Raw genomic sequence first — 19,331 nt, 5'->3', positions numbered from 1 at the left:
CCTAGTCTAGGACATTTTATAATTCGACTAGGTAACTTACTCTATTTACTCCTATAAATACAGGTACTGTTATGATTATTCATTATTCATTATTCACTATTCATTATTCATCAACGCTCACTCTTACTTTTACATTCACGCACTCATATCTCTCAGTTTTCGCATTAATCATACCATCTGCCTTCAAGATACTGACTTAGGCATCAGAGGGGTCACGCCGAAAACGCCTTCGGCGCCCCTTGACCTAGCTGTTGCTTGCGCAGATTTCATTGATACCCGACCCGACCTACTCTATAAAGGAATTGGAGGATCCAATCTATCAGACCGAACCCGAGGTAAAAAATCGACATCATCAAACTTCAAAAGTCTATTATTTCGAATAAAAGTAAAGGTGAACAAGGTGCTGATACTGACTGTGAAACCAATCTGGAAGATTATAAATTAGCAAGGGACAAAACCAGAATAGAAATCAGGCTGCCCTCCAGATTTGCATTATCTGAGTTCACTGCATTTGCTCTTAATATGGCTGAATTAGTGGATTTGTGAGAGCCAACAACTTATGAAGAGGCAATGAAAAGTAAAGACAGTGCATTGTGGCAGATTTCTATGCAAGAGGAGTATAAATCCTTGATCAAGAACAACACATGGACATTGGTCCTTAAACCAGAAAACAAAAGGGTTATTGGATGCAAATGGATTTATAAGAGAAAACTTGGAATCCCAGGGGTTGAGAAGCCTAGGTACAAGGCTAGATTAGTTGCAAAAGATTTTTCTCAAGTGGAAGGCATAGACTATCATGAGATATTCTCTCCTGTAGTGAAGCACACTTCAATCAAAATTATACTTTCCATCAATGCTATGCAAGATCTTGAACTGGAACAACTAGATGTCAAAACTGCATTTCTACATGGTAACTTAGAAGAAGAGATTCTGATGACACAACCAAGAGGGTTTGAAATTAATCTCAAAGCTGGACAAGTTTGCTTGCTGAAAAAGCCTCTTTATGGGCTAAAGCAATCACCAAGACAATGGTATAAGCGTTTTGATGATTTTATGCTTCAGCAAAGCTATGAAAGGTCCAAGTTTGATAGTTGTGTTTACTTCAAAAGATTGCATGATCAGTCCTTTATCTATTTGTTGATATGTGTTGATGACATGCTTATAGCATGTAAAGAGTTAAAAGAAATCCAGAAGCTAAAACACCAACTTAATCAAGTGTTAGAAATGAAAGATCTGGGCCCAGCAAAGCAGATTTTGGGAGTTGAAATTCAAAGAGAAAGACAGGCAAGGACTTTGAGTTTATCTTAGGAACATTACATAAACAAAGTACTAGAATTATTCAATATGGCAGATGCAAGATCAGTAAGCACTCCTATTGGGGCTCACTTTAAGCTGCAAGCTGTGAAGGAAGATCAAGAGGGATTAGAAAGCTTGCATATGAGGGATGTGTCATATTATAATGCGGTAGGAAGTATAATGTATATGATGGTTTCAACCCGGCCAGATATAACATATGGTTTGGGTCTTGTGAGTAGGTTCATGAGTAAGCCTAGTAGGGAGCATTGGAAGGCAATTCAGTGGTTATTAAGGTACTTAAAGGGAACAAAACAGCTGAAACTACAGTATTCAAAGCATGCTGCTTTAAGTACTTATGAAGTCACTGGTTACTGTGACTCTGACTATGTAGCAGATTTGGATAAACGAATGTCAATATCAGGATATGTGTTTGCTTTTGGAGGAAACATAGTAAGCTGGAAGTCTAATTTACAGAATGTGGTTGCCTTATCTACTACTGAGGCAGAATATATAAGCCTAACAGAAGCTGTCAAAGAAGGACTTTGGATTTCTGGATTTGTGACAGAAATGGGATTTGATCAGAGTAGTATTTCTATATTTTGTGATTCACAAAGTGCAATTCATCTATCGAAGAATTTGGTATTTCACGAACGAACAAAACATATAGAAGTAAGGTTACATTTTGTGAGGGACATTGTATCAAAAGGATTGGCTAAAGTCCTGGAAATTGACGCACAGGTTAATCCAGCTGACATTTTGACAAAGGTTGTACCAGTTAACAAGCTCAATCAAGCATTAAGCTTGTTGAAGCTGGTGGAGTAATCTAAGTTTGATTAAAGTAGGAACTCATGGGATTCACTTGATAGCAACTAAATCAGTCAAAGGTGGAGATTTGTAGAGAATAATGTTGACTAAGGCATTAGTTGCAATCATCGGGTCAAAGACCGTCAAGATGATCCAACGGTTTAGATTAGCTTAGTCAGTTAATTGTTAGTTGAGTCAGTTTAAGTAGGCTTGATTACAAGATTAACAGACTGATATAAAAAGCTAGGGAAATCTCCAGAGAAAAGATAGAGACAGAGGTCTTAGATTTGTAATCAACGTGCTCTGAAAATCCTTCAAGAACATTGAGAGACTTGCGGCTGTAAGCAAGATCGAAGATTGAAGTGCTACCTGTCTTGGAGCTGGAACTTCTAAGAATATGTTCTTATTGTTCTTGGGTATAGAGACCATTATACTTCTGATTTAGTTTGTGGTTATACGCATCGCGAATGGTTGTATAGAACACGTATTGATTGGTTGATTCTTATTGAATTCTTTTGGGTGTTTTCTAGATCTTTGGATGTAGGATTGATATCAATCCGAACCAAGTAAATCCTTGCGTGTTCATTATCCATTTGATATTTGTTCTTATTTATGGAATTGCTTGCTGGTTGATTGCGTGATATATGCTGTGAGTTGTCAACGCAATTGAGAGATATTGATTTCTTGTGCTTAGAATTACAACACGAATATATATATGGCTGCTTCGACGTTGCACTTGAAGTAATTTGCTGGGAAGGCTTTTCACAATGCAAAATAAAATTACATTATTTTTTTAAAACAAATATATATAAGAACTAAGTTTCATATAATTTTTTTTTTAAAAAAAAGAAGTGATGTAGCCAAAAATCACTTGTATATGACACGTTGCTTCCACCAAGTCCGGAGTATCAATGAATCCTTGTATGTTCCCGGTGGAGATCTTCAGTGGGTTGTTCCTACGTCACAAAACAAATTCAGAGGAGCCGGGAGGGTTCTCGGCGAAGGCACTCCGACGCTCAAGTCAGTTATTACTCAAGGAATAATAATCGAGAGTAGAGCGATATAGTGCTTCAGAAAGTGTGTACCTTAATAATAAGGTGACTTTAGCTATTTATATATATTTGGAGAGTTTCATGGGCTTGAGCCTCTTATGGGCTTTTGTAGAATTCAGGGCCTGCTTGAATTAAATATGTATAATATTTAAATAAGCTTGAGCCTCAAAAATATTTGGAGTGGACCTTCATGATTGGACTCCCTGCACAAATATATATATATATACATATAAATATATATTAGAAAAATATTTATATCATATACTGCTACCAATCAATGCAATTAATCAAGTCATAATATTTTTAATATTTTGGCAAAAGAAATCAGAGTGGGAAACACAAAGGTTATCACAATTTTATGTTAACATTGTATAATACATTCAAACAAAAACATAAATAATTATTGTTCACAGATCACATAAGAATTATATAGCAAAATAAAAAATATATATGCGTATATATGTATGCGAGTATCCGTATATCCATCTATCTTTCGCACGGCCCATGAAATTCGTCACCGCTCCCCATCTAACCTATCAAGAAGTAATAGCAAGCATTTTTTTTAATGAAAAATTAAAATCCGAGGAACAATTCCTTGGATTCACGTTAATCCATGAATTGCTCCTAGGATTATCATAATATAGATTTTTTACGGGCATATTATAGATTTAAAAGTTTGTCATTGTGCTATGTTTTGATAAATATTTTTTATTTTCGTAATATTTAATTGAGAAAACCCTAACTTTTTTCTAACCATTATTAAATAATTTGACTAAATATTTAACTCACACGAAAATAATAATAATGATTATTATTTTGTTAATAAATGTATATCGTTATGAAACTTTGGAGGATGACATTTTCTAATTCATGTCATCTTCCGATTACTCCATAACTATAAAAGTGACCAAGTTTGGAAATGAGTTGGAGCTGAAACCCTCTTCTATATAGAGGAGAGTTGAAGATGCCATGCATCTCTATATGCGTAGTGATCTTCCAAGTTCCAAGTATGGAGGACAGAGAACCAAATTAGATGATGAAGTAAATTACAAAAATGTCATCATCAATAATTGGCATCATAGTTTTTTTTTTGTTTTTTTTTTTGACTTTTGTGTGTTTTGGTCAACAAGTGGGAACAAGAAATTCAATTTTTTGAGGGTCCCACAAGAAATCAATATCTCTCAATTGCGTGATAAATACCATGCCCCATGCAATTAATTATTAATTTTTTAATATAATTTTTTTAATTAAAATGTTAAAGATTTTGAAATGTTAAATAAAAAATATCAAAATATAATTAATCATCATTTTACGTATTTAGCATTCTTTTATTAAAATTAATTTTAGTTTATTATAAAAATAAATTTAAATTAGTTAATAAATTAGAATTAAATAATATGTATAGAATTGATTAGTGGGACCCTCAAAAAAGTTAGTTGTTGGGTTTAGGATTGTGGAAAGAAGTTATAAAAATTTTATTTTGTGATATAAATGATGTGTCATAATAGGGCCCACAAAAAGTTGGGTTTTTTAGTTCAGGGTTGGGGTTACCCTAATGGTATTTATTTTCCACTCAATCCTCAAGACGTTCGAAAAAAAAATTCTAAAATTTTAAAAAGCGTTAATAAAATTTCAAACAAGATCCCTATAATTTGTCAATGAAAATTTATATCGCTTATTTTCAAGAAATGCAAACATTCCCTGAATTAAATAAGTCTAAACTGGTTATATGATTTGTTTTATTATTTTTAAAACATTTGGTACGATAGTTGAAGAGTTATACATGATGCTAAATACTACTGACATGATATCATGTATGATATATTTTCGATTTCAATAATGAGAATATTTGAGCAGCTTAAAATTACTAACTTTGATATCTTGTTTAGTTTATTTAAAAACATACTATCTTCTCAAGTTACAAAAACAGTATTTTTTTAGAGGAAAACAGTATATTTTTAATTAATAAAAAATTATAAAAAACTATTTTAAGTATCTTATATAAAACTAAGTATAACACTCATGTGAGATGGTCTCATCCGTGAGACGGATCAACCCTACTCATATTTATAATAATAATAAGTAATATTTTCTGCATAAAATGTAATATTTTTTAATGAATAACTTATATAAGAGATTCGTCTAAAAAAAATGACCATTGAGCCCGTCTCATAGGAGTTTTTGCCTAAAACTATCATATCGTAATAAATTATATTGTTATTTTTGTCTATAAATTTTAATTTCAAAATAATCATAATACGATATGATAGTTTTAGGCAAAAACTCCTAATAAATTATATTGTTATTTTTGTCTATAAATTTTAATTTCAAAATAATCATATTACCATAAAGTAAAATAAGATATATTATGAAACAAACATTTTTAAAATTTTAAATTATAATATAATTTATAAATTTTTTACAAAGAATATTTAAAACGAATGAATTTAATATGTATTGGTGTATATGACTGGTTTTTCTCAAAAAAAAATTCTAAAGAAATGAATATTGAAATACTAAAAAAATTTCAAAAAAATAGACGAGGTTGATGGGTCCAATTCGATTTAAATCATATTTGGCGACAGTGGAAAGCGTACACCAGTCACCATATTTGAATAACGATAAGAGGGGTGATTCTATGCTATACCGGGTGAGATACACTCCTTTTGTGTTTTTATTAAAATGTTCGCGCGAACATCTTGCTGAAAAAAAAATTATGTGGACTCCACCTGTATTTTTATTGTCATTTAGCATGATATTTTTTGTCATTTAAGGAGATGTCTTTTGTGTTTTTATTAAGATGTTCGCGCGAACATCTTGCTGAAAAAAAAATTATGTGGACCCCACCTGTACTTTTTTTGTCATTTAGCATGATATTTTTTGTCATTTAGGAGATGTTCGCGCGAACATCTCAAAAAAATTAGGGAGTGTTTCACCCGGTGTAGCATAGAATCACCCCGATAAGAGGAATTCTATAATTTAATTTTTAGTGGTAGTCGGTAAAGTTCATTTTATATTTGGAAATCTTTTTCCGTGGATTAGCGATGAATTAGGCAACGAGTGGTATTTATCATAAGATATCGATTAATTATTATTTTTCATTTTATTTAAAGTTTGACTCAAATTCTCCAAAGTACTAGAGTCATATATCATTATTTTATCAATTTTATAAATTTATCATTCCTATATCATGCATATTTCAACGTCCGGAGTTGCGTGGCGTGATCTGATTTTGATCGTTGAGGAATCTTCACCAATTTTTAAAGAACGTTTTGAACATTTCAATTTTGAATTTTCTTGGAAATTACATTCGATTTATAATTATATCATAAGCTTCCAAAATCCGGTCTACACACGCGTACTCGAAAAGCCAAACAAGCATTATTGCTAAGACTTTTTGTTTTTGTTTTTGTTTTTTTTTACCAAAGGTCCAAAACCCATGTTGGAAGCTCCAATTACCATTGACCACATTAAATTTAATTATTACTTTATTAGGTAATAATAATAACAATAATAATAAAGAATAAAGTGATTGACAAATAAATTTTAAAAAACGCAAAGGTAGTAGTACAATGTATGAAGACCTATATTTATCGTGGAGTGATCTTCAAAATTATTATTATTATTATTTTAAAAATTTTATCGTGGAGTGCTTGGTGTGTGTCTGTTTTTTTTTTTCTTGTATTGTAAACAAGAAGCATTTGGATGATATCATGTCTTGTTACAGTGCATTAAAAGTCAGCAATCCACATCAAAATTAGGCTTGACTTTACCATTGTTGTCTCTTGGGGGAATTAATTCGGACAAAAATAATGGCTATACATTTTGTTGTTTAGCTAGCTTAGATTAATTTGATTTTGGTCATTTAATGTTTAGAGTACTTTCCATAATCTATCTTATCTTATTGCTTTGCTTTTAATTTAGCCACCTACCTTGTTGGTTTGTATTCATTAACGATGATTTAAAAGACAAGAAGCCTCAACCTTATATTTTTTAAGGGTAATGCTATATGTATACGAAAGGTTATACGTTGAGTTACACATTACATTTGAAATTACATGATTAACCCTGTATTTTATTTGAAAAAAATATTTTAAAAATGCATGTAAGATAATCATGTAATTTCAAATGTAATATGTAACCCAACGTATAACCCTACGTATACATGTATCATTACTCATTTTTTAATCATATCAAGTCAATCAATATATATTAAAGAACATATAAAAATAAAAAAAACGTATAAACTTATAAATTTGATAAAGGTTTTAAAATATAATAAATTTAACTTAAAATTTTATCTAAAATATGCTCCTATTTAATCGTGTTTAATGTGGTCATCCTTTAGAATAACCGTTTGTTTTTCACAATTTTGCCCTAATGGAAGCTTTTTCTTTACACTTGGAGCTTAATATCATTTTTCAAAACAATGGTGTGATATAATGGATGGAGTAAGGGGTCAATACAATTGATTCAGTGTTTAATTTTTAAAATTCTATTTACATATGTAATTTTTTTCTCATATATATGTATATAGTTTTGTTATGATGCCCACCTTCCGTGCCCACCTATGAGGTGGCAATCATCCATTGGATGAACCATTTGTATATGATTCATCTCATCAATTTGATGATTGCCACCTCATAGGTGAGCATGAAGGTGGGCACGAGATGTAGGCAGCATAGCAAAACGTGGGCAATCATCCATTGGATGAACCATTTGTATATGATTCATCTCATCCATTGGATGATTGCCATCTTATAGTTGGGCATGAAGGTGGGCACGAGATGTGGGCAGCATAGCAAAACTCTATATATATATATATGTGTGTGTATTTAAGAACCAAATCAATATTCCAATTACATATCTTAGCCCCTTTTTGTAGGAATATTTTTGAACAAAATGCCAATCCAAAATACCCATTTATTATATACAAAAGCTTTTCTCATATAAGTAATAAGCTTTTCACTGTTATATGCAAAACCGTAACATTTTTACATGCATGACTAGAGGTGCAAACGAATCGAATCAAGCCGAATAATGATAAAATTTTAATGCTTGAATTCGGTTCGATAAGAGTATATATATTCGAGTTCGAGCTCGATTCGAAGCTCGATAATTTCAAATATTTTGGCTTGAACTTGGCTCAAAATGAAGCTCGAGTTCGAGTTTGGCTCGAAACATTCGAACCAGTTCGTGAACTATTGCTCGGATATTATGGTTCAAAAAGCTCGAAATGTTCGAAAAGTTTCGAAATGACTATATATTTATTATATAATTATATTATATTAATTAAATATTAAGGCTCGCGATCTATTCGCGAACTATCGAACAAAATAATTTCGGCTCGAGCTCGGCTCGAAAAAAAGTTCGAACATGTTCGAATTCGGCTCGAGTTCGATAAGTTCGAATACGAATTAAATATTTATTGAGAGAACTTGTAAAGCTTACAAACTGGCTCGGTTCGTTTGCATCCCTATACATGACCCATTTTTATTATATTTGTTTTTATTAAATACATGGCCCAAGTGACTTTTATTCACTCGTCATTATTTAGTACATGCTCATTTTCTATTGAGCATTACTGCCATGACATAAGTTTAAAGGGAAGATCATCACTTAAAAAAAAAAAACGGTTCAATTGCTACGATGAATTGCTACGATTTTTTTTAAAAAACTGTACCGAATAAAACCGGGAAATCAAAACATACAAAAATTGTGACAGTTGCACAATACTAGAAAAACCTTCGCAAAATAAAAAACGTCGTAATATACGAATATAACTCACTTTTCTGCCCTCATTTTTTTAGCGGCTGCAAATTTGCAACGGTTTATAAAAACCGTCGCAAACTAATGCAAAAAGCAATTATGGAAGGCTTTTTTAAGGCGTAGTAAAACCTTCGCAATAATTGATATTTTGCGACAAATTCGAGATGTAATTTCGTCGCAAAATTTTTTTTTTTTGGGTGCATGTAAGACAATACAAAATGTAATCGCAAAACTCTCAACTTTATGAGTGAATATTTTATGTGACCTGAATCATGACAGTATTAATTTTTATGTTCAAAATATTATTTTTAAGTGCAAAATATCTTTTTTTTAAAATTATGTTACGGAAGAAAGAAATATACATGATTTTGTCAACACTCGGTTAGGCCATCCACAACCCAACCCGTTAATAACATCAATAATACTCTCCACATCATCAAAAGTCATGGGCCTCACGGTTAATAACACATCATTCTTTCAACCCACAATCCTATTAACATTAACACTCATTATTTATGGGTCCCACATTCCACTCAATAATATAAATTTATTTTATATTAAATAAATACATTTTCTTTACATTTTATAAAATATTTAAATTTATAATTATTTTTTAAAATTATAATATAATTTTTTTAAAATTAATTTAATTAATTAAAAAAATAAAAATAAATTAATTTAATATATTTATTCAACACAACGAAATTATGAAATTGAAATGCAACAATAAATTAAAAAAACAACAAAACAATGAAATTAAAAATAGAACATGAAATATTAATTCATGGATTGTTGTTGTAATTCTCCCAGATATGCTCCAATAAGTCCGCGCGAAGTTGGTGATGAACTTGAGTGTCACGTAGCTCTGAATTTGTTCGAAGATAATCTTGAAAGCCTCGTTTGGAGCCTTGGATAGATTGTGCGGGTTCATCTCCTTCATCGTTGTACCAATTTGTCACGTGACCTTGTTACGCCTTAAACGCATACAAATCTCGTGTGATGAGATTAATGTTTTTAATGCATTAACAAGTCTCATAATATTATGTTTTGATGATTACAAAACTCGATTAATTGTTACTAACCATATAAAGTAAGATTTTATAGATTATATTTATTGATGATTAAATTCTTGGAAGCTATTTTGAAGCTATACATGTATTTATAAAGTCTTGTATTGCTCATTGAATGAATGGAACATTGTTAAGAGATATGAAGAAAAAGACAAGAAGAAGCCAAAGTATGGAGCAGCAACTTCCAAAAATTACTGGGCATTTTCTAGGCATTGAAATCCAATCTTCACCAGTCATAATATTTATGAGGGAGTTTTACATGTACTGTCCAAATTTTAGAGCAATCCAACAGCTAGATATGGAGTTATGATTTTTCCACAAAAGTTGTGCGATACCTATTTCTGCAGAACTTGAAGCGAAGGATGAAGAATCAACTTATGAAAATTACTGGACGTGCTTGAGACATCCAAATCAAATCTCCACCAATCAACATCAAGATCAGGATGTTTTCAAACTTATATCAAAATTTCATATCAATCCAGCGGCTAGATATGGAGTTATGATTTTTCCACAAAGGTTGCACAGTACCTATTTCTGCAGAACATGAAGCAAATGATGAAGAATCAAATTCAAAAAGTAACTGGGAATTATTGAGACATCCAAATCAAATCTCCACCAATCCAATTCAGATTTAGGATGTTTCACAACCTCTGTCCAAATTTCAGATAAATCCAACGGATGGATTAGGAGATATGAATTTTTCAAATTTGTTGCATAGAACAAGTTCGAAAACATGATGAAGCAACTTCCGAAACATACTGGGCATGATTGATTCGTTCAAATCAAATCTCTACCGTTCAGAATGAAGATCCAGATTTTTAAAGCTTCGGTTTAAATTTCATATCAATCCAACGGTTAGATTGTGAGATATGAGTTTTCCACAAAATCCGCTCAGTGCTGGAAAAAAGTAGGCAGCGGCGCCGAACACTTTTTGTCACTCCTTGACTTCTCAACACATGCTCCATGCACTCAAATCAGATTCAAATCTTTGCCAACTATAAATAGAGGTCATCCAAGGTCATTTAAAGATATCCCAACTCATCTCTTCTCTCCTTTGCAAGCAATTTCTCACTATCAAAGTGTTTGTGTGATATATTTGAGAGTGTTTGTAAAAATAGTTTGTGAATTGGTTGTGCTATTGTTGTAAACACTTGAGTGTGAAGCCAAGTATGTTGTGCTATCGTTGTAAGCACTTGAGTGTGAAGCCAAATGTTTGTGTTGAGGCTATCCTTGGAGCCCTTAAGGCCAAGAGTATCGAGTTGTATCGGCGCGGTGATCGTGTCAAGTTTTACGGCTATCCTTGGAGCCATCAAGGTCAAGACGTTGAAGTGCTAGTGGATCCTTGGTTAATCGATCTTAACCAAGAAGGGGAGACGTAGACGATTTATCGTCGAACTTCCATAAACATATCTTATCTCATTTATCGCTTTATTTCTTTTACGCATTTATTTACCGCATTTATTTTTGATTGCTTTAAGTCTTCCGCTTGCGTATTTGCATAATCGCTTTAAATTGCTAAAGTTGTCAATAGAACCTAAATCCCCCCCCCCCCCCCATTAGGTTCTAACAAGTGGTATCAGAGCCACCTCTTTCAAATATTTTCAAAAAGGCTCTATGGCAAATCTAGCGAGCGACTATGCTCAAGGGCAATCAACAAATCGTCCTCCTCTTTTCAATGGCATAAACTACGGGTATTGAAAAAATCGAATGTCCCTATACATCCAATCTGTAGACTATGACCTTTGGAAAGTAACCGTGAAAGGTCCCTACATACTTACGAAAGAGGTTGAGGGAGTCAAAATTCTTAAGGGAATGAACGACTTTTCAAAGAAGGATATGAAATTGATATCTCAAAATGCTAAAGCTATGAATATTCTTCATTGTTCCTTAGATATGAACGAGTACAACCGGATCTCAATGTGCTCATCCGCAAAAGAGATTTGGGACAAATTGGAGATATGCCACGAAGGGACCAATCAAGTCAAGGAGACAAAGATCGATCTACTTCAACTCAAATGCGAGACATTTGAGATGGAGGCTAGTGAGGATGTTGATACCATGTTTCGAAGGCTTTCTCAAATCATCAATGAGCTAGCCCAATTTGGAGAACAATATCCAACCAAGCAAGTGTGGAGGAGAGCTCTACGCGCCTTACCCAAGGAGTGGGATGCAAAGAGGATGGCCATCATAGAATCCAACAAAGGCGACACCGCTTCCTATGATATTGATCAACTCCATGGGGCTCTAAAAACCCATGAGTTGGAATTGTCTACAAGGAAGGAAATAAAGAAAGAAGATGAAAAGATCAAGGCAAAGGGGATTGCCTTATCTAGCCAAGTTGAAGATGATGATGATGAAGACATGGTGCTCTTCGCAAGGAAATTCAAAAGATTCATGCGAGGAAATAAATTCAAGAAGACAGACAAAGAAGTGACATGCTACAACTGTCAACAACAAGGGCATTATGCAAATGAATGTCCTCTCAAGAAGAAAAATGACAAAGGCAAGAAGAAATCACTCATAGCCACTTGGAGCGATAGCGATGACGACGATGAGAAAGCCAACATATGCCTCATGGCTAAGGATGATGACATCGTCTCCGACGACGATGACGAGGCACCTTCCTATGATGAACTATTGTATGCATATCAACTCATGTATGATATGACTAAATCTCTTAGAAAGTAAAATAAAAACCTTAAAAATGAATTAAAATCTAAGGAGCATGAAAACCTAAGATTAAAGGATAAAATAGCTCACTTAAAAAAATCATTTAACAAATTCAATGTTAGTAGCAATAAATTGAATAACTTACTAAGAATGCAAAAATGTAGCTTTGATAGAGGCGGTTTAGGGTATGAAAAGAAATCAATAGACTTTACTAGTCTCATTGCTAAAGCTAAAATGAGATCACCCCCTGCATGCTCTTATTGTTGTAAAATTGGTCATGTTAGACATAAATGTAGATCTTTAAGATTTCAATATGATCAAAATAACTATATGAAATGGAGGCCAAAGAGTACTTAACAACTCATCAATCAGCATTATGAGATCATGATCTAAGGGAGTTCATCATAGACCGGTTTAAACTGTCTTGACTTGCGACTAGTCTTCCTGATGAATGCTGCTCTGTCCAAGGAAATAGGTTTTTAAAGAGGTCATAGCCCTACCTACTACTGGGAGCACTCTTAGAAAGTGGCGATGATGTTGCTATGAGAGACTGAACTCTTAGAAGTCTATTTTGTATCTCTTTTTTCTAACACTGTGGACCCAAAAGAACTAAAGGGTACCAAAATCAATTCTTGCAGGGAAATAGGAAAACTGTTCTTCCTAGCATATGGTATCTAGACAGTGGATGTTCTAGACATATGACTGGGAACAAAGATCTACTCTGTAGTAGCCCGTAACCAAAATCAAAAATTAAGGAATTAATCATTATTGCTTGGGAAGAGTTCGGAAGCTCCGAAGATGAGTTCGGAAGCTCCGAACAGGATCGGAAGCTCCGATGGTATTACGTCAGGCATGACATGTGGTAGGATCGGAAGCTCCGATGCAGGATCGGAAGCTCCGATCACCCCTATCCGAAGGAAACAAGTGATATTTTGACACGTGGCAGATCAGGATCTTCGGAAGCTCCGATGGCAGGATCGGACGTTCCGATCGAGGATCGGAGGCTCCGATCGTTGTCTATAAATAGAATGCCGAGAATTCATTTTCAATTGCCAATTCCGGATTTCCTCTCTACTCTAGTTGTATTCGAGTTGTTCTAGCCTTCCTAGGCTTGACCCGGGAGTCGTCGAGGCGTTCGATAGTCGTAGCGAAGTTGTGCCCAAGTTCTGGAGACATCGACATCAAAGGGCTAACGACGGACGAAGGTATAGCTTTTGCTTCCTATAGATATTTAGGAGTATGCAATAGCTTAGTTAAGGCTTTTAGAGCACTTTAATGATAGTAGTATCATTTGGCAGTGTAGAGCAGACTATAGGCGTGGACCTAGAGTTGGTAGAGCTTGCACTGATTTGAGGTACGAAAGTACTGTTCGAGATATCATGACTGAGTATGCATGTATTATGTGACTGCATGGTTTATATGTCATTGATTTATGCTGCATTCATTTGCATACTGAGCTATCTCCTTCGAGATGTCTGTTAGTAGGATTTTTCCCTATCCTGTTAGTGGTTGGACTTCCATCGATTTGGGTCCGGCATATCCACTTGTATTATGGTATAGGAGCCACCTCCTGAAGCGACGGCACAACGTGCTACATACCAGGGCCCGGTCTGTCTCTGTTATCTGATCTTTGACCTCGAGTTTATAGGGAGTTCACTTTGCATGCATGTATACTCATACTCTCGTGCTGAGCGTTTTATGCTCACGTCTCGTACTCTGTGTTTCTGGACACCCTATTCCATGGGGCAGGTTTGCGATTGGACGAGGCGGGTGGTTCCAAGAGGGGCTAGACAGTGGTTGGCCAGCTGGAGCTTCGTCTGGGTTTATTTTTGTTGTTTTGGGTTGATACAGCTTTCGATTTGGTTGTATAATTTATTTTGGATATTTGCAGATTCCTTGCCTTGGGATTGTAATTTTAGTAATGTTTCCGCAGTTTATTCTGATATCTGTTTATTAAGTTAATTGCATGCCTAAGTTCTGTTTACTAGGTGATCCAGGTAAGGGTCAATACATTTATGGTATCAGAGCATGCATAGTATTCTTGGGATTTAAACTCTGTATAAGGTAACCGTGAGATGCTTTTGTAGATGGCGAACTACGATGACCAGAGTAGCCATGGTAGTGGAGGTGGACGCTGGGGAGATGACGATCGTGAGCGTCGTCGGGACCGTCATCATCGTCGTCGTGATGAGGATCGTTTCACTGTACGACGATTTCTGCAGATGGGTCCTAAGCCCCTTGTTGGAGGTGAGTCTCCGGAGGATGCGGAGAACTGATTAGACCGTATGGAGATGACTTTTTAGACTTACCACTGCACCGAGGAGCAGAAGATGGAGACCCTTGGCTACCTTCTGGATGGGCGTGCGCGCAGGTGGTGGAGGTTTACTTCTGCACCTTTTGTTGCGGCGAGAGGAGTGGCCACCTGGGCCGAGTTCCGCACAGCTTTTCAGAAGCTGTATTTTCCTCCTGCACTCCGTCAGTCGAAGGCAGGCGATCTTCTGAGTCTGCGACAGGGAGACATGTCTATTGATGAGTATCAGCAGAAGTTCTTTGATCTGCTATCCTATTGCCCCGAGATTGCTGACAGCTCTGGGATAAAGTATAATCTGTTCCTTCAGGGCCTTAACCCTGAGATCCATGACCGTGTGGCGGTTGGCGACGACATGTCCTACGAGGGTTTGGTGAGCCGTTGTCACCAGGCGGAGGACAGCATTCGGCGAAACAGGTTTTTCCCTCAGTCGAGGCCTGCTAGTTCTTTGTGTTCCCGTGCCCAATCTTTTAAGAAGTCTGGATCTACTTCTTCCTCTGGTTCTGGAGGTGTTGTCCGTTTCGATAAGAAGGACAAGTGTGATCACTGTGGGAAGAACCATCCATCCGACAAGTGCCGTAGAGCTTCTGAAGCTTGTTTCCGTTGTGGAGAGACTGGTCATATCCGGAGGGATTGTCCACTATCTGGGGGATGAGGTTCTGGTTTTGGTTCAGGATCTGGTTCTCAGGCCACCGTTTAGCAGAGGTCTCAGGGACAGCCTGCTGGGAGTTCTCATTTGAGGCCACGAGCTTCTGGCCAGGTGTTTGCCCTGAGACATGATCAGGCAGTGGAGGAGAATAAGAAAGTCATCGCAGGTACATTTCTGCTTTATGGTATACCTGCTCTTGTACTTATTGACACTGGTGCATCTCATTCCTTCAATTCTGCACGTTTTGTTAAGAGGCATAAGTTACCATGCATTGCACTAGACGTAGTGATGTCTGTTTCTACTCCGACGGGCCAATCTGCTTTGTCTAAGCGTCTAGTGATGGGTTGCCCTTTAGAGTTCGAAGGAAACATTCTGTTAGTGAATCTCATGGTCCTGGCGATGAACGACTTTGATTGCATTCTGGGAATAGACATGTTGACTACCTATCGAGCTTCAGTGGACTGCTATCAGAGATTAGTACGCTTTCATCCGGAAGGGAGTGAGAGCTGGTTTTTCAATGGAGAGGGAGCGCGACCCCCGATGCCTTTGGTATCAGCTTTGAGAGCCTGTCAAGCTCTAGAGTCTGGCGGGGAAGGCTACCTTATCTATGCAGTAGATTTGTCCGCTGAAAGTATTGGGATAGAGAGTATTCCTGTTGTGGATGAATTTCCAGATGTATTTCCTGATGAGATTCAGGGTTTTTCTCCTGTTAGGGAAGTCGAGTTTGGCATAGAGTTGATGCCGGGTACTTCGCCTATTTCACGAGCACCGTATAGTCTGGCTCTGTCAGAGATGCGTGAGTTGAAGAATCAGCTACAGGATCTTTTGGACAAGGGGTACATTCGTCCTAGTGTATTTCCTTGGGAAGCTCCTGTTCTTTTTGTAAAGAAGAAGGATGGGTCTATGCGGCTGTGCATTGACTATCGGCAGCTGAATCGAGTCACTGTGAAGAACAAGTATCTGTTGCCTCATATTGATGACTTTTTTAATCAGCTGCAGGGCACTTCAGTTTACTCCAAGATCGACTTGAGATCTGGGTATCATCAGTTGAGAGTCCGTGATCAGGACGTAGCCAAGACTGCATTCCGTACTCGCTATGGGCATTACGAGTTCCTAGTGATGCCATTTGGTTTGACTAATGCGCCGGCTATATTCATGGATCTGATGAACCGTGTTTTCAGGGAGTATTTGGACAAGTTTCTCGTGATCTTCATTGACGACATCTTGGTGTATTCTCGTAATATGGAAGAGCATGTTTCTTACTTGCGGTTGGTATTGCAGACTCTTCGGGATGAGTAGTTGTACGCCAAGCTGAGCAAGTGTGAGTTTTGGATGGATCGAGTGGTCTTTCTTGGCCATATCATATCCAGGGAGGGGATTTCTGTTGATCCAAGCAAGATTGAAGTGGTACTTAATTGGTCGCATCTGACGACAGTTGCTGAGATCCGTAGTTTTCTGGGTCTAGCAGGGTATTATCGCCGCTTCATTCTGAACTTCTCTCAACTAGCTCGACCTTTGACGCAGCTTACCCGCAAGGGTGTGGATTTCGAGTGGTCCTCCGAGTGTGAGGAGAATTTCTGCGAGCTTCGACGACGGCTGACTTCTGCGCCGGTGTTGGCATTACCGTCAGGATCTGGAGGGTATGTGGTGTACACTAATGCTTCTTTTCAGGGGTTAGGTTGTGTCCTGACTCAGAATGGACATGTGATCGCATACGCTTCTAGACAGCTGAAGCTTCATGAGGACAACTATCCAGTCCATGATTTGGAGTTAGCAGCCATTGTGTTCGCTTTGAAGATCTGGCGTCATTATCTGTATGGCGAGAAATTTGAGATCTTCACCGATCATAAGAGTCTCAAGTATTTGTTCACTCAGGCGGAGTTGAACATGAGATAGAGACGTTGGATGGACTTGCTTAAGAACTATGATTGCGAGATTAAGTATCATTCGAGAGCTGCTAATCTCACCGCTGATGGCTTGAGTCGCAAGGTGCGACTATCCGCACTTCAGAATTGTTCGATGTCTAGTGCAATGAGTGACTGTTGTACTTCGGGATATACCTTCAAGCATAAGAAAGGTATGCAGAGTATCCAGATGTTTGCGATACTATCTGAGCCAGCTTTGTATTCGCGGATTCGAGATGCTCAGATGTCTGATTTGAAGACCCAGCGTTTAGCTCGTCTAGCTAACGAGGGTAGCTCGTCTGGATTTCATTATCAGTCAGATGACTTTCTGTGTTTGTCTGGTAGGCTTGTGATTCCGCAGGATGAAGAGTTGCGAGAGGAGATTTTGTCTCAGGCGCATCGCACTAAGTTGAGTATTCATCCTGGGAGCAACAAGATGTATTAGGATCTACGTACTCGTTTCTGGTGGAAAGATATAAAACGCAGTGTTTATCAGTTTGTTTCGAGATGTTTGGTGTGTCAACAAGTAAGGGCAGAGCACCGACGACCTGGAAGATTGCTTCACAGTCTGCCTATTCCTGAATGGAAATGGAAGTTTATTACAATGGACTTTGTGACCCATTTTCCGGTATCGCCGAGGAACTGTGATGCTATCTGGGTTGTGGTGGACCGACTCACCAAGTCAGCGCATTTCATTGCCTATAGCCGGGAGTACAATGTGGATCGTATGGCTCGGTTGTACATTCAGGAGATCGTTCGACTTCATGGAGTTCCTGTGAGCATTTTCAACGATCGAGACCCCAGGTTTACTTCTATTCTGGGGGAGTGTTCAGCGTGCGATGGGTACTACTCTCAGTTTGAGTACTGCCTATCATCCAGAGACTGATGGTCAGTCAGAGCGCACTATCCGTACTTTGGAGGATATGCTTAGAGCGTGCGTCATGGATTTTGGTTCAGCCTGGCAGGATCACTTGTCATTGATCGAGTTCGCGTACAACAACAGCTATCATACTAGTATTGGGATGACACCTTTTGAGACATTGTACGGACGACGTTGTCGTACTCCACTCTTCTGGGAAGAAGTGGGGGATAGACAGGCTGAGGGACCTGAGTTTATCCAGCAGGCGATAGACATTGTTGATCAGATCAAGAAACGGATTAAGACTGCACAAGATCGTCAGGCCAGCTATGCTAACACTAAGCATAGGCCTTTGCAGTTCGATGTCGGGGAGAAAGTGTTTTTGAGAGTGTCACCTTTCCGCAAGATTCTCAGATTTGGCCTTAAGGGCAAGTTGTCTCCCAGGTTTATCGGTCCGTTTGAGATCTTGGAGAGCATTGGCGATTTGGCTTATCGACTAGCTTTGACACCGCATCTTTTCAGTATTCACGACATGTTCCACGTATCTCTGTTGCGACGGTATGTGGCGGATGAGTCTCATATTCTGCAGTGGTCTGAGGTTCAGGTGAGCAAAGATTTGACTTATGTTGAGAAACCTATTCGTATCCTGGATTTTAAGGATAATGTTTTGCGGAACAAAGTCATTTCTTTGGTTTTAGTTCAGTGGCAGCGCCGAGGCACTGAGGAAGCTACTTGGGAGCTTGAGGATAGGATGCGTGAAGACCATCTTGAGTTGTTTTGATTTCATTCTTTAAATTGTATTTAGTTGCAAACTCTGTAAACGTTTGATTTGAATAAAGAATGTTTCTGATTTCTGTATTACATTCAGTACTTAAGATCTGATTTCGAGGACGAAATATCTTAAGTGGGGGAGAATGTAGTAGCCCGTAACCAAAATCAGTAATTAAGGA

General features: G+C 37.1%; 1 protein-coding gene across 1 annotated transcript; it reads left to right on the top strand.

The window, feature by feature from the left end:
• Positions 1-1,344: 1,344 nt before the first annotated feature.
• Positions 1,345-2,118, top strand: LOC140877262 (secreted RxLR effector protein 161-like). Its single transcript, XM_073280803.1, has one exon. It carries the CDS (start codon positions 1,345-1,347, stop codon positions 2,116-2,118), a length of 774 nt encoding a protein of 257 aa, XP_073136904.1.
• Positions 2,119-19,331: the final 17,213 nt, after the last annotated feature.

The sequence above is a fragment of the Henckelia pumila genome, chromosome 2 (genome assembly GCF_033568475.1).
Source record: "Henckelia pumila isolate YLH828 chromosome 2, ASM3356847v2, whole genome shotgun sequence".
Lineage (NCBI taxonomy): Eukaryota > Viridiplantae > Streptophyta > Magnoliopsida > Lamiales > Gesneriaceae > Henckelia > Henckelia pumila.
This window is presented reverse-complemented; position numbering and strand designations above follow the sequence as displayed.

Coding starts and splice junctions, on each gene's coding strand:
- LOC140877262 (XM_073280803.1), top strand. CDS start 1,345: ATGGCAGATGCAAGATCAGTAAGCACTCCTATTGGGGCTCACTTTAAG.